This window comes from Lactuca virosa, chromosome 9 (genome assembly GCF_052849685.1).
Source record: "Lactuca virosa cultivar CGN04683 chromosome 9, Lactuca_virosa_CGN04683_v6, whole genome shotgun sequence".
NCBI lineage: Eukaryota > Viridiplantae > Streptophyta > Magnoliopsida > Asterales > Asteraceae > Lactuca > Lactuca virosa.
Window position 1 is genome coordinate 290,143,840 of NC_136434.1, and position 11,924 is coordinate 290,155,763.

Genomic DNA, 11,924 nt, shown 5'->3' on the forward strand with positions numbered 1-11,924 from the left:
AAGGTGGTGGTAGTGGTAATGTGATAGTATCAATTGTTGATGTCAAACTCCCATCACCCATGTTAACATTTAGGTCCTTATTACATAAGTTTGTATTGATGTTTGAAGTTCCATCATCCTCTATATTGGAATTGGATTGAGAAACCTCAGGTGGTGTGACTATTGTCTTCTCAGGGAGTGAAGTGATAATAGGTTCACCATAATTGATGTGTGCGCCCGTATCAGATACGCTCACAGTGACACCATGGGTACTTGTCTCCGTAAAATTCAATTTGACAGAGGTATCCTTCCTTGGTGAAACATGAAAAGATGCATCCAATGTGTCTTCTATGGCTTCTCTATCATAATCAGTCTCAACAGTAACATTTGTTAATTGTGTTTCGGTCGAATAAGGCTTAAACTTCATAAATCTCTACAAGACTTATAAAGCTTTTCTTTTCTTTGTTTTCTTAGCATCTTCAATAGAAACTCCTTTGTTCGCAACCTCCTTATTTTTTATTTCATTTTGATATTTTTAGGCTTCTTAGGGACAACCTTTTGAGTAGGAACCTCCTCAGCAACCTTCTCTTTTTTCATTTTAGAACCAACATCTGTAGATTTCTCAGGAACAGGCTTGGAAATCTTCTAGAGAACCCCTTTTTCAGCTTTCTCAGTTTTCTTTGACACTTCCTTCTCAACTGTTTTATGATTCTTAGTTGACTTCTTCTTCTTTGTACCGTTAGATTCTTTTGAAGATCCCTTTACAACTTCAAAAGTAACCTTCTTTGGAAGAAGACCGGTAGGAGTTGGATCCACATAAGCTTTGTATTTAATAGAAAGCTTATTGGTAGGAGATACCAAATTAAGAATTGCATCCGGAATAAAATCAACAACATGAAACACAACCGGATCATCAAGAGCAGATTTAGGAATATGCAACTGAGCAAATGTAGCAACTTCACCATCAGCAAGTGGTGGAATACCGGCTTTATTATAAACCTCATGTAAAACCAAACTCCATAATCGAGCACTAGTTAGTTCAGTGGACATCTCGGCCCAGAGTGATGAGGCATAATCCAGATTTAATCCATAATACACACCAACCATAATAGAGTAAAACTTGAGTTTAACCTTATCTAACCCAAAACTTCGACCAGTTAAACATCGAAGGGTAATGCCAAAGAAATAAGTTCATACCCCAGGAAGATTCGACTTCTTCAAATTACTAAACAGTGAAAAAGATGGTTGATAGCCCATTTCATTAAACATATACAACACTTGTTCGCTCGTAACCTCATCGAACAGTCCATCAGTCGGTAGTTTCAAGATTTGGGCAAACTGATTCTTAATCAACCTTTTACTCTTGTTCGAAATCATCTGAATTGTGACGATTTCTATGGTTCTGTTGTACACAACACTTCAAGCAACAAGAGATAACCACTTCATGGGAATAGCAAAAGAAGCAGTCAACACATGCGTAAGAATGGAATCATTCGTCACTGTTGCTCTAAATTTTCATGGTTGGTTGAGAGATGTCATCGTCGTTTTTGTTGAATTGATCAATAGCAGTGTTTCCAGTAACGATGATAAAAGATCGAGAAAGAATTGGAGACTTGATTGCAAAGTGAAATTAGGATTTTTGCGTACATGTCGAGAATTTGGAAATAAAAAACTGAATGATCACGTCGTCTTTTAATATCTATGTTAATTTCAAATTCAAATCGCGTGCCAATAACCCACTACCACATGTAGAGTAGAAAAATGAACTGTCATTTTCCTAAACCGCCACATGTAAAAGTGGTGATCACTTTTTCTTGATCCACGAGAAGTCACTTAGAACGTCACATCCAACAGATACTTTGTCATTCCCAGAATAATGGAAGCGTCACGCACTACGTTGCGAACCAGGAAGCAATCGTCGTTATGAAGGTAGGGCTTATTCACTTATGGGAATTGTAACTGAAATCATTTTCCATACTTTGAAAAATATAGGTCTGAGTTGGTAATACCCATAACCTCAAGGATTTCAGTGCATGTGTGTGTCAAACGAAACGATAGAATCAAAATACGAAAATTTTGGATTTTGTGATATCAATGGTTATTTGATATAAAAGCAGTAATATCACGAGCAAAGATTCTTCATTCGTCATCAAGAGAGGTCGAATTTCTTGTGTGGTTTCCCGTGAATTACAATGATATACTCATTGAGGAATAACAAAGGGTTTCTTTTAATAAGCTTAATTGGTGGCTTTATTTTCAAACAAATTCGCAACTTGACATAAGTGTAAATTGTTGGGTATTTTGTGTTGCGTCATGGGCTTTGTTTTTGTATATCCGGATTGGGCCTGTCCATCCGTGATTATTGATTAGGGTTAAGCTATTTATAGTGCATGCATGTATGCCTTAGATACGATCATTATTATTATCATTATTGCTTTGTAACCCTAAACACCTCTACAGTCGAAGTTCTTATTCGAGCTCTTCTGAGGTGTTAAAGCTTAATCATTCGACATCAGTTAAACCATTCCTGTGTTCTTTATTATGTTATTTATTGCTTTTCTGCTTAGAATCAATCAATCCTACGAGAATTTTGTTCTAACAATTGGTATCAGAGCAGGAGACTGTGTGATCAATACACATTCCTTATGTTTGAAGAATTCTTTAGGGTTTCCGCTTTTATCGAACATAAAGAAGTCGTCTTCTTCCTGTCGACGGTAACTCTTGTGTTTGATAAAACCCTAATCTCAAGTTTACAGGTCTGATTCTAGCAGTTCCAAGGAAAGGCTCATCATGTCTCACGACGATTCTCAAACTAATCCTATCAACATCTCCAACAGCATTGGATCCACTACAAGGGTTCCCACTCTTTACACTCAAGACTATGAAGTGTGGGCGCATCACTTTGAAGATTACGTAGTTGGATCTGAAGATAATGGTTATCTCATCTGGGAAGCTATCACGATTGGGCCGTTTGTTCATTCTGAAATGAACAGGACAGTGAAGACTCAAAAAGAATATAATCAGCTTTTGGTGGACGTAGAGAAGATTCCACAAGATGAAAAGGATAAGGTGCTATGTAACGTGAAAGCCATGAGAATGATTAGATTCGCATTGCAATCTGACACTTTTCGTTTAGTCGGTTCATGCACGACGGCTAAAGAAATCTGGGATAGGTTAAAAGAACTGTACTCAACCGATGAGGATCTAGAACACTCGATCCAAACCTTGTTGCTCTCAGAATTTGGAGCTTTCGAACAGAAACCCGAAGAGAAACTGATACAAACCTTCGATCGCTTCAATCATCTCCTCATCAAGATGATCAAGCATGGAATTGAAAGAAAATTGATTGAGCAAAAGGTGACCTTCATGAATGGTTTAAGACCAGAATGGATGGGCGTGGTTTCAACGGTGAAAGCTCATGAACAGTTTAAATCATACTCGCTAGCGAAACTGATGGGTATTCTTAAATCCCATGAAAGTGTGGTAACCAAGGAGGCAAAGGTAGTTTCGGGTGTGGGATCGCTGGCCCTTGTCTCAAAAGGCAAAAGTGTAGCAGAAGAAGAGGAGGATTCAGATATGTGTGAGTGTGACCTTACTGGCGAATAATATGCAATGATGGTCACCAACCCAAAGAAGTTTGCACGAAAGAAGTTCCCTGTCAATAAGAACCGAAACTGGCAAGGAAGTTACAGCTCTGAGAAGGTGAAAGAAGAAACGAAGAACACCTCTCAAAAGGATGACGACAAGAAAGAAATCAAGCTTGTAGGAGACTCTGGATTCGACTGCAATTATTGTCATGTCAAGAACCACTTTGCCGAAGATTGCATGTTGAGGAAGATGGCTGAGAAAAGGGACGGTGAAGAAGATGAGGCTTATTACATGCGAAAGTTGGAAGAAATAAAGAAAAAGAAGGCAACTAATAGTTCAATGAATGCCTTGATTTTGCAGGAAAATGTGGATGAAGATGAGTTCGGTGGCGTAGAAGTCTAGTCAACCGATTCTGAGGATGAAGAAGTGAGAAAACCCACACATGGAAGAGCTTACGTGGCGAGAGAGGAAGCTACTAGTTCGGGTGGGAAATGTTTGATGGTTACTGCTGGAAGACCAACCGAAGGTGAGCATAAGGAGCCGAATCTGACTGAGGACAAGTGTTTTGCAGCCAAGCCCGTGAGTGAGAGGATCAACGACTGTGATCGGCTGATCAAAAAGGTACAATCCATCCTTGAATCACTTAAAGTTCCCGTAACAAATTATGAAGAAGAATTAAATGAACTAAAATTTAAATTTTCTAACTTAAGTGGTAGTCTCATGCAAACTCGCTTAGCGAACTCCAACCTAACTGACCAACTCAGCAGGGTGTCTTCGAAGAGTGAGGAGAGAAGGATGTGGATTGAGTTGAAGGAGACGGAGTTAACTAGGGCTAGGGTTGAGATTATTTATTTGCAACGAGACAATTTAAAGTTTTTGAAACAACGAAATGTTTTTTGTTTGATTGCTAAACGCTTATATACGAATATTACTCAATTGCACTTAAGTTGTGAAATAGGGAAAAAGATTCATAAGATGATCTTACCCTTCCTTGAATTTAAGGAGGATGAGGTCATCGCTGTGTGTGAATCCATAATGTCCTCATAAGAGACTTCCATCACTTATAAAATCGGACTGGACAAGATAGAAACCTTTATTGACTCTAAGGAACATAAATTTATGCTCAAAAATCTTTTAGATGAAAATGATAGGTTGAAAATTAAGTCCGAGACCATTCAAACATTTGACTCGTCTAACGCCAAATTAATTTCAGAACATAAAATGAATATAGAAAACACGTCTGAATTTGATGAGGAAAGTGAGATGAGCGAAATCTCGGTGGAAGATGTGGTTGATTGCTCTGAATTTTTGAAGAGAGAAACCAAGAATGAAAAACCACTCATATCTGAGAACTCGGTTGAATATGCTCGCTTGTCAAAGGACAAGTCGAAGAAACTCAAAGAGAAAGCAATGGTCTATCAGAAAGTTCAAACAGTGCCAAATCAAGTATATGTTGTAAAAGGGGTCACTGAAAAACAACACAGCAGAATTGAAAATCTTGGTCGACACATACAATGCTGAAGGGTGCGACGATTACTTCTGGTCCGCCCCTATCGATAATGCAGACGAAATCGTCGGCTTATCGGAGCGAACCTCATGGAGGGTAAGGGGTAGATACGTTGCTGAACCCATCAACAAACCCTCAAGTTTTGATAAACCAAGCACGAGTGGAACAAAAGCGATACCAGAAGAACCAAAGAAGGCATCCAATGTATCTTCCAAGACAACCGAAGCTCAAAAAGAGAAGCCAAAATCAAGCTTCAATATTCCTAAATCTCAAAAGCAGCTGGCTGAATAGAAACGCCAAAGAAATGAGAGATACATGAAGAATCTGAATGAGCGAAAATGGTTTTGGAAATCTCAAAACCCTAACCACGTTCCTTCCAAGAAAGAGTCAAATGTCAAAGAAAATGACAAGCCAAACCGAAAGGAAAGTTTTAGTCCAAGCTCCTATTATTCCAAAGCTCAGAACTGAACATCCAGTTTCGCTTCCAACACCAGAGCTCAGAACCGAACATCCAGTTTCGGTTCCAACACCAGAGCTCAGAACCGAACATCCAGTTTCGGTCACAACGTCAAGGCTAACAACCAAAAGTCTAGCTTCAGTCCTTCTTGCTGCCAACGAAAGTCGTATTCAGTGAAGGACATCAAAGGAAAGGGAAAGCTTGATTCGAATTCTGACATCAATAATAAGAAAAAGTCAGCTAACCCTAGGACTCAAAAAGAATATTCCAAAACCATCTAACAACAAACCATCTGATACACCACAATTTAAACAAGATAAAAACAAAATCAAGGTGTATACCATCAAAAGAAAAGACGAAAGCACTCTAATAAAAAGAACTTATTTGGCTGATCTTTCTGTTGCTATTCCTTTTTCTGTAAAAGACTCATCAGGGCCCAAGAAACTTTGGGTTCCTAAATCTGCTTGAATTTGCAGGTTATAAGTGACGAGCAGTTCGATGACGAATGGTACATAGACAGTGCCTGCTCACGTCACATGACAGGAAGGAGGGAAGAGCTAAGGGAGTTTCGGTCCCTTAAGTATGGTGGATGTGTGAAGTATGGAAACAATTCTTATGGCACAATCAAAGGATATGGAATGATAACCAACGGAGAATTCACAATTCGAAAAATGGCTTACATGGAAGGATTACAGCACAACCTCATCAGTGTATCTCAATTGGATGTGGGAACCGGTTTGAAAGTTTCATTCGATGATGAGGGATCAGAAATTATTGAAAATCAATCCAAAAGAGTTCTGTTGAAGTATGAACGCAAATGAGAGATGTATCCTTTAAATCTCAACCCAATTCGAGGACAACCAGCAATATGCCTGCTGTCAACGGCGAACTCTGATGAAAGCTGGTTATGGCATCGACGCCTATCGCACCTGAAATTCAAAGACATTAATAAGTTGGTGCTTGGTGATCACGTTCGAGTCCTTCCTCTTCTCAAGTTTAATAAGGAACACCTGTGTGAAGCATGTGAGATGGGCAAACAAAGCAGAAAGAGCCATCCTACACGTATCAATACAAAGATTGTTGAAGCTCTTGAACTTCTGCATATTGACTTATGTGGACCTTCGGCTATCGAAAACATCGGTGGTAGTAAGTTCATTCTTGTCATATTAGATGATTTTTCACGCTTCACCTGGGTTTTCTTTCTTAAACAGAAATCAGACGCGACTCCCAAATTGAAGGCGTTTATCAAGCAAGTGGAAGTGCAGCTGCGAAAGATGGTGAGGAATATTAGAAGCGACAATGGGCTTGAATTCAAGAATAAAGATTTTGAAGATTTTCTGGCTGAAAAGGGGATATCTCACAACTTCTCGGCTCCCTATACACCACAACAGTCTGGAATTGTTGAAAGACGAAACCGTTCCTTATGTGAGGCAGCCCGAACCATGTTGAGCTTCGCTTCTCTTCCGCTATACTTCTGGGCTGATGCAGTTGCAACTGCATGCTACACTCAGAACCAATCCTTACTTAACAAACGATTCTCCATCACTCCTTATGAGATTCTGAACAATCGGAAGCCCAACGTTAAGTTTTTCCAAGTGTTCGGTTCAAGATGCTTCATTTTCAACTCCAAAGAGAACCGAAACAAGTTCGACGTCAAAGCCGATGAGGGAATTTTTCTTGGTTATTCACTCACTTCAAAGGCATATAGGGTTTTGAATAAACACTCCAAGCGTATTGAAGAAACCTACTATGTAACCTTCGATGACAACTACATGAAGAAAGTTCAAACAAGCAAAAGTACCATGGGGGAAATATTTCCAGAATCAGGACAAGTCTCGGTTCCCATTTCCAACGTGTTTGAAGAGTACATAAGGCTATTTGATGAACAAGAAAAGGCTATACACTCAGAGGCGAAAGCAGCAGACAACAAAATCGACAATCTGAAAAAGATCATCAATGAAGCTGCAAAAGATATGGAAAATGCACCTCCTAAACCGACTGGTGGTCAACCCTCAACTGACCCTCCAAACAAAAGCTCAATGTTCAAGGGGGAGGGTTCATTTGTACCAAAAACAACCGATTTGCCTTTCGAGGGGGAGAATCCAACTCCAACCCCAACCCATGATAGTCCAATCGAGGGGGAGAATCCAACTCCAATCGAGGGGGAGAATCCAACTCCAACCGAGGGGGAGATTCCTAAACCTGACATGGGATATGCTTCGACATTTAAGGGGGAGAATGAGAATACAAATGACGAAGGTGATCAATCAGAATTTGAAGAAGAGGTAAATGCAGAGTTGGATCCTGTCTATGACCCTAATTACCCTCCTCTAACGAAATGGACCAAGGATCATCCCAAAACACAAATAATTGGTGAATCATCTGAGCGAGTTCTCACAAGTTCTCAATTGAAAGCGAAACAAACTGCCTTATTCTCTCATGTTGAATTCTACATGTTTAATTCATTTGTCTCGAAAATCGAACCGAAGATGGTCAATGCTGCACTTGATCACGCTGATTGGGTACAAGCAATGCAAGATGAACTCCATGAGTTTGAACGTAATCGAGTTTGGAGGCTGATTTCCACTCCAAAGGATGCTTCTGTGGTCGGCTTAAAATGGGTCTTCAGGAATAAGTTGGATAAAGAGGGCAACGTCATTCGGAATAAGGCTCGGCTGGTGGTGAAGGGATATTGCCAAGAAGAAGGGATAGACTATGAGGAGACCTTCGCTCCTGTAACAAGGTTGGAATCAGTTAGAATCTTTCTGGCATATGCTGCACATAAAAACTTCGAAGTTTTCCATATGGATGTGAAATGTGCTTTCTTAAATGGAGAACTAGAAGAAACGGTATATGTTGAGCAACCACCTGGGTTCGTGAACGAGAAATACCCTGATCACTGTTATGTGTTGGATAAAGTTGTATATGGTCTGAAGCAAGCACCGAGGGCCTGGTATGAAACATTAAATCGCTTTCTTAAAATGTCGAAATTCAAGCAAGGTTCGGTTGACCCAACCTTCTTTCGAAAGAAAGAAGGTGAACATTTAATGATAGTTCAGATTTATATCGATGACATCATCTTCGGATCCACGAATCCTAGCTTAACGGCTGAATTCAGGAAGTTGATGGAGACTAAATTTGAAATGAGTGCAATGGGTCCAATTAACTTTTTCCTTGGATTGAATATAAGACAGGGACCAGAAGGTATTTTTATCAACCAGGAGGCCTACACGAAGAACTTGCTGGCGTAGTTCGGTATGACGGGAGATTCGAAGGTGAAGGTTCCCATGGTGTTTGGCACAAAGTTAACACCATCTATGGAAAAACTTGTTGTTAACGTAACACTCTATCGTCAAATGATAGGGTCTCTTATGTATCTAACAGCTAGTAGACCAAACATTATGTTCTCTGTCTGTTATTGTGCCAGGTTTCAAGCAAATCCAAGAGAACCTCACATGGTGGCAGTGAAAAATATTTACCGTTATCTGAAGCGAACCTCTTCTCTAGGTCTTTGGTACCCTGCTAGATCCGGATTCTTTGTTCAAGCCTTTTCTGACGCCGATCTTGGAGGATGTGGTCTGGACCGAAAGAGCACAACTGGAGGATACCAATTCCTTGATTCTAAACTTGTTAGCTGGCAGTCCAAGAAGCAAACTTGTGTGTCTCTTTCAACAGCCGAAGCTGAGTACATAGCTGCAGCATCCTGTACCTCACAAGTGATCTGGATACAAAGCCAACTAAAAGACTACGGACTGAGTATGAAGAAAATACCTCTCTATTGTGACTCTAAAAGCGCGATAAGAATATGTCACAATCCAGTGCAACACTCAAAGACAAAGCATATTGCACTAAGATACCATTTCATCAAGGACGATGTTGAAGATGGAAACGTGGAAGTTCATTTCGTTCGGTCCTCTGATCAACTAGCTGACATCTTCACTAAAGCCTTACCAGAAGCAAGCTTCAATAAAATTTTACAAGGTTTGGGAATGATGGAAGCAGAGTCGGTACCGAACCCTCAAACCTCTCTCTAAAAATTAGACAACCGAAATGAACCGAACGATCGGTCTATTTCGGCTTCATAATTTTCGGGAACCGAAATGAACCGTACGCTCGGTCTATTTCGGCTCTGGAATTTTAGGGAACCGAAATGAACCGATTGCTCGGCTTATTTCGTTTCATTCCTTTAAGGTTTGATTTCGGCTGTATACTTTGTAAACTCTCTTTTAAATCTTTTTCTTGCTATGTTTTCTCTTTTATCTTTATTCCTAGAGTTTTTAACATTAATTTCATTTATTCTTTTTCTGTTTTTTTTTTCAGAAAACTTCAAAATTCAAAAATATTATTTCTGTTTTTATTATTTTTCAGAAAACTTCAAAATTCCAAAAGGTTTTATCTTTTATTATCTTCTGTTTTTTTTTTGTTTTGTTTGTGTGTGGTTTGTTTGTCTTTGTTTATTCTCTTTACTAGGTACCAAGTACATCGTTTCTTCATAAATTGGAGCTAGGGCAGGTACTTTCATTTTAATATGAACTAGTTAAGTGTCCCTAGAAGCATGCTGCTGCATGTAGACCGAAGTCTCTAAGACTATGAGTAAGGCCTTAATGATTTGATCTATACCTATTGTTTCTTCCCAATCAGGCTGCTAAATTCACTCACGTCATGAGCTACCTTACTCTTCTCAAATGAGTTAAGAGTTTTCTGCTTTGTCACTTTTATATGGCAGGAGTGCTTTCGGTTCCTTAACCACCTCCTCTACATTCTCCATCAACTTTCGTTTCACCAAGGTAACCCTTGAGACTCTCAGATATTACCACTGAGGTTTATGGTTACACAAAATCTGTGTTTATGATCTTAGATGCGTACACCACGTGCTAAATGAGACCCAAAATCCAACACCAATAATGAATTGACGGTGAATATTTATATTCAAGATCTCACTTGTTAGCTAACGAAATCTCATTTTATTTTTTGAGTGGTCTTTATGAAATTGTCTAACACCAAGGCATTTCTTCCCAAAAAGATCCAGTTTGGTTTTTGTTTTTGAGATTTTTATAACATCATTAGTCACAACAAATTCTATCCAACCTACTTGTTCAACAGACCACATCGGTCTCACAAGTACTTCATCCAACTTTCGGTCTTATGTTAAGTATCGATGTTCAGTTGAAGATAAGCCACCCTTTAGACCCATTATTTGAAAAGAATCCTTTCGGTGTTTCTTTACAAACACTCGATCGTATTTTCTCGGGGAACCACACAAGCACTTCAAGTCTCTCTTGACTTTGAAGGAAGAGATTCTTGGTCGGAATCATCTGCTTCATGTCTTATTAAAGACATCACTCACATCCTATACACATTTTGCTTTATTTCTTTATTTTTGGCACACTCTTACACGAAAATTCTTTGTGATTTTCCAAAATTCTGGTTGATGTTCCTTATGGTCTGTTTAAAGTTTTTTTCTTTGGAGCAAAAGTGGTTATTTTGACATATGGAGCGAAAGTGAATTTAAAAAGACGATATGTGGATAAGATTTTGAATCACGTCATCAGATAACCATTCATATTGGGCGCGTGAATTTGAAACGGTTCCTAAACCCATGCTTGATGACGTCTATCTGGGGAAACCAAGCTGTCACATCGCGCTTTTTCAGGCGATGTTTCAGTGATCGTATCATCATCACGGAGATTCTTTCTCTCTCCTGGCAACGGTATATAAAGGGTTTCTCGCACCTCTTGTACCTTCTTACCATCTTCAAACTCTCTCAAATACAACAGGAAATCTTACATCAACAATGGCGGACTCATCATCTGTTCAAGATCAAACTGCTTCATCGCCATTGCTAGTGATCAAACCTAATCAGAACATGATCATTCAACTAAACCCCTTTTTGTATGATTCGTACATGCTCCACTTTGTCGAATGTCTCAAGTACTCCACACTGGTTATCACGCTTATGTAGGTGGAATCTGTTCCCATGTCTCTGCTGTCACAAGTGTACTCTACTGCGTCTTACGACAAGAACAAGGAGAGGATCTATTTTCAAATCTTCAATCACAAGGCATCTGTTTCGAAAGCCCGATTTTGCTCCCTGTTAGGACTTGCTGTCGATGCTTCTGTCATCTCTCCTGATTTCATCACCACAACCTAGTTGTTTATGATGTTTTATGAGATGGGGTATACTGATGTCCTTACAACAGTGACTAAGTTTAAGAAGTCCTGTTTGCCGCCACAATCGAATGGGTTACTCACTCTTATCAACAAGGGTTTGGCGGAATGGGTAGCTGGGTCAGATGGTACGAGTAAGGGTTTTATGACTATTCTCTATGGTCTCTACAATGGTATTAACTTGGATTATGGCTCTATTATTTGGTCGCAACTGGTGCAAAGTCT

General features: G+C 39.4%; 1 protein-coding gene across 1 annotated transcript; it reads left to right on the top strand.

Annotated features, from left to right (window-relative positions):
* Positions 1–1,375: 1,375 nt before the first annotated feature.
* Positions 1,376–8,782, top strand: LOC145140632 (uncharacterized). The gene is given in 7 exon segments (XM_079074058.1): positions 1,376–1,603; positions 6,510–6,677; positions 6,743–6,808; positions 7,088–7,594; positions 7,676–7,918; positions 7,920–7,986; positions 8,061–8,782. Coding segments are annotated over 7 exon segments (2,001 nt in total).
* The last annotated feature ends 3,142 nt before the right edge of the window (positions 8,783–11,924 follow it).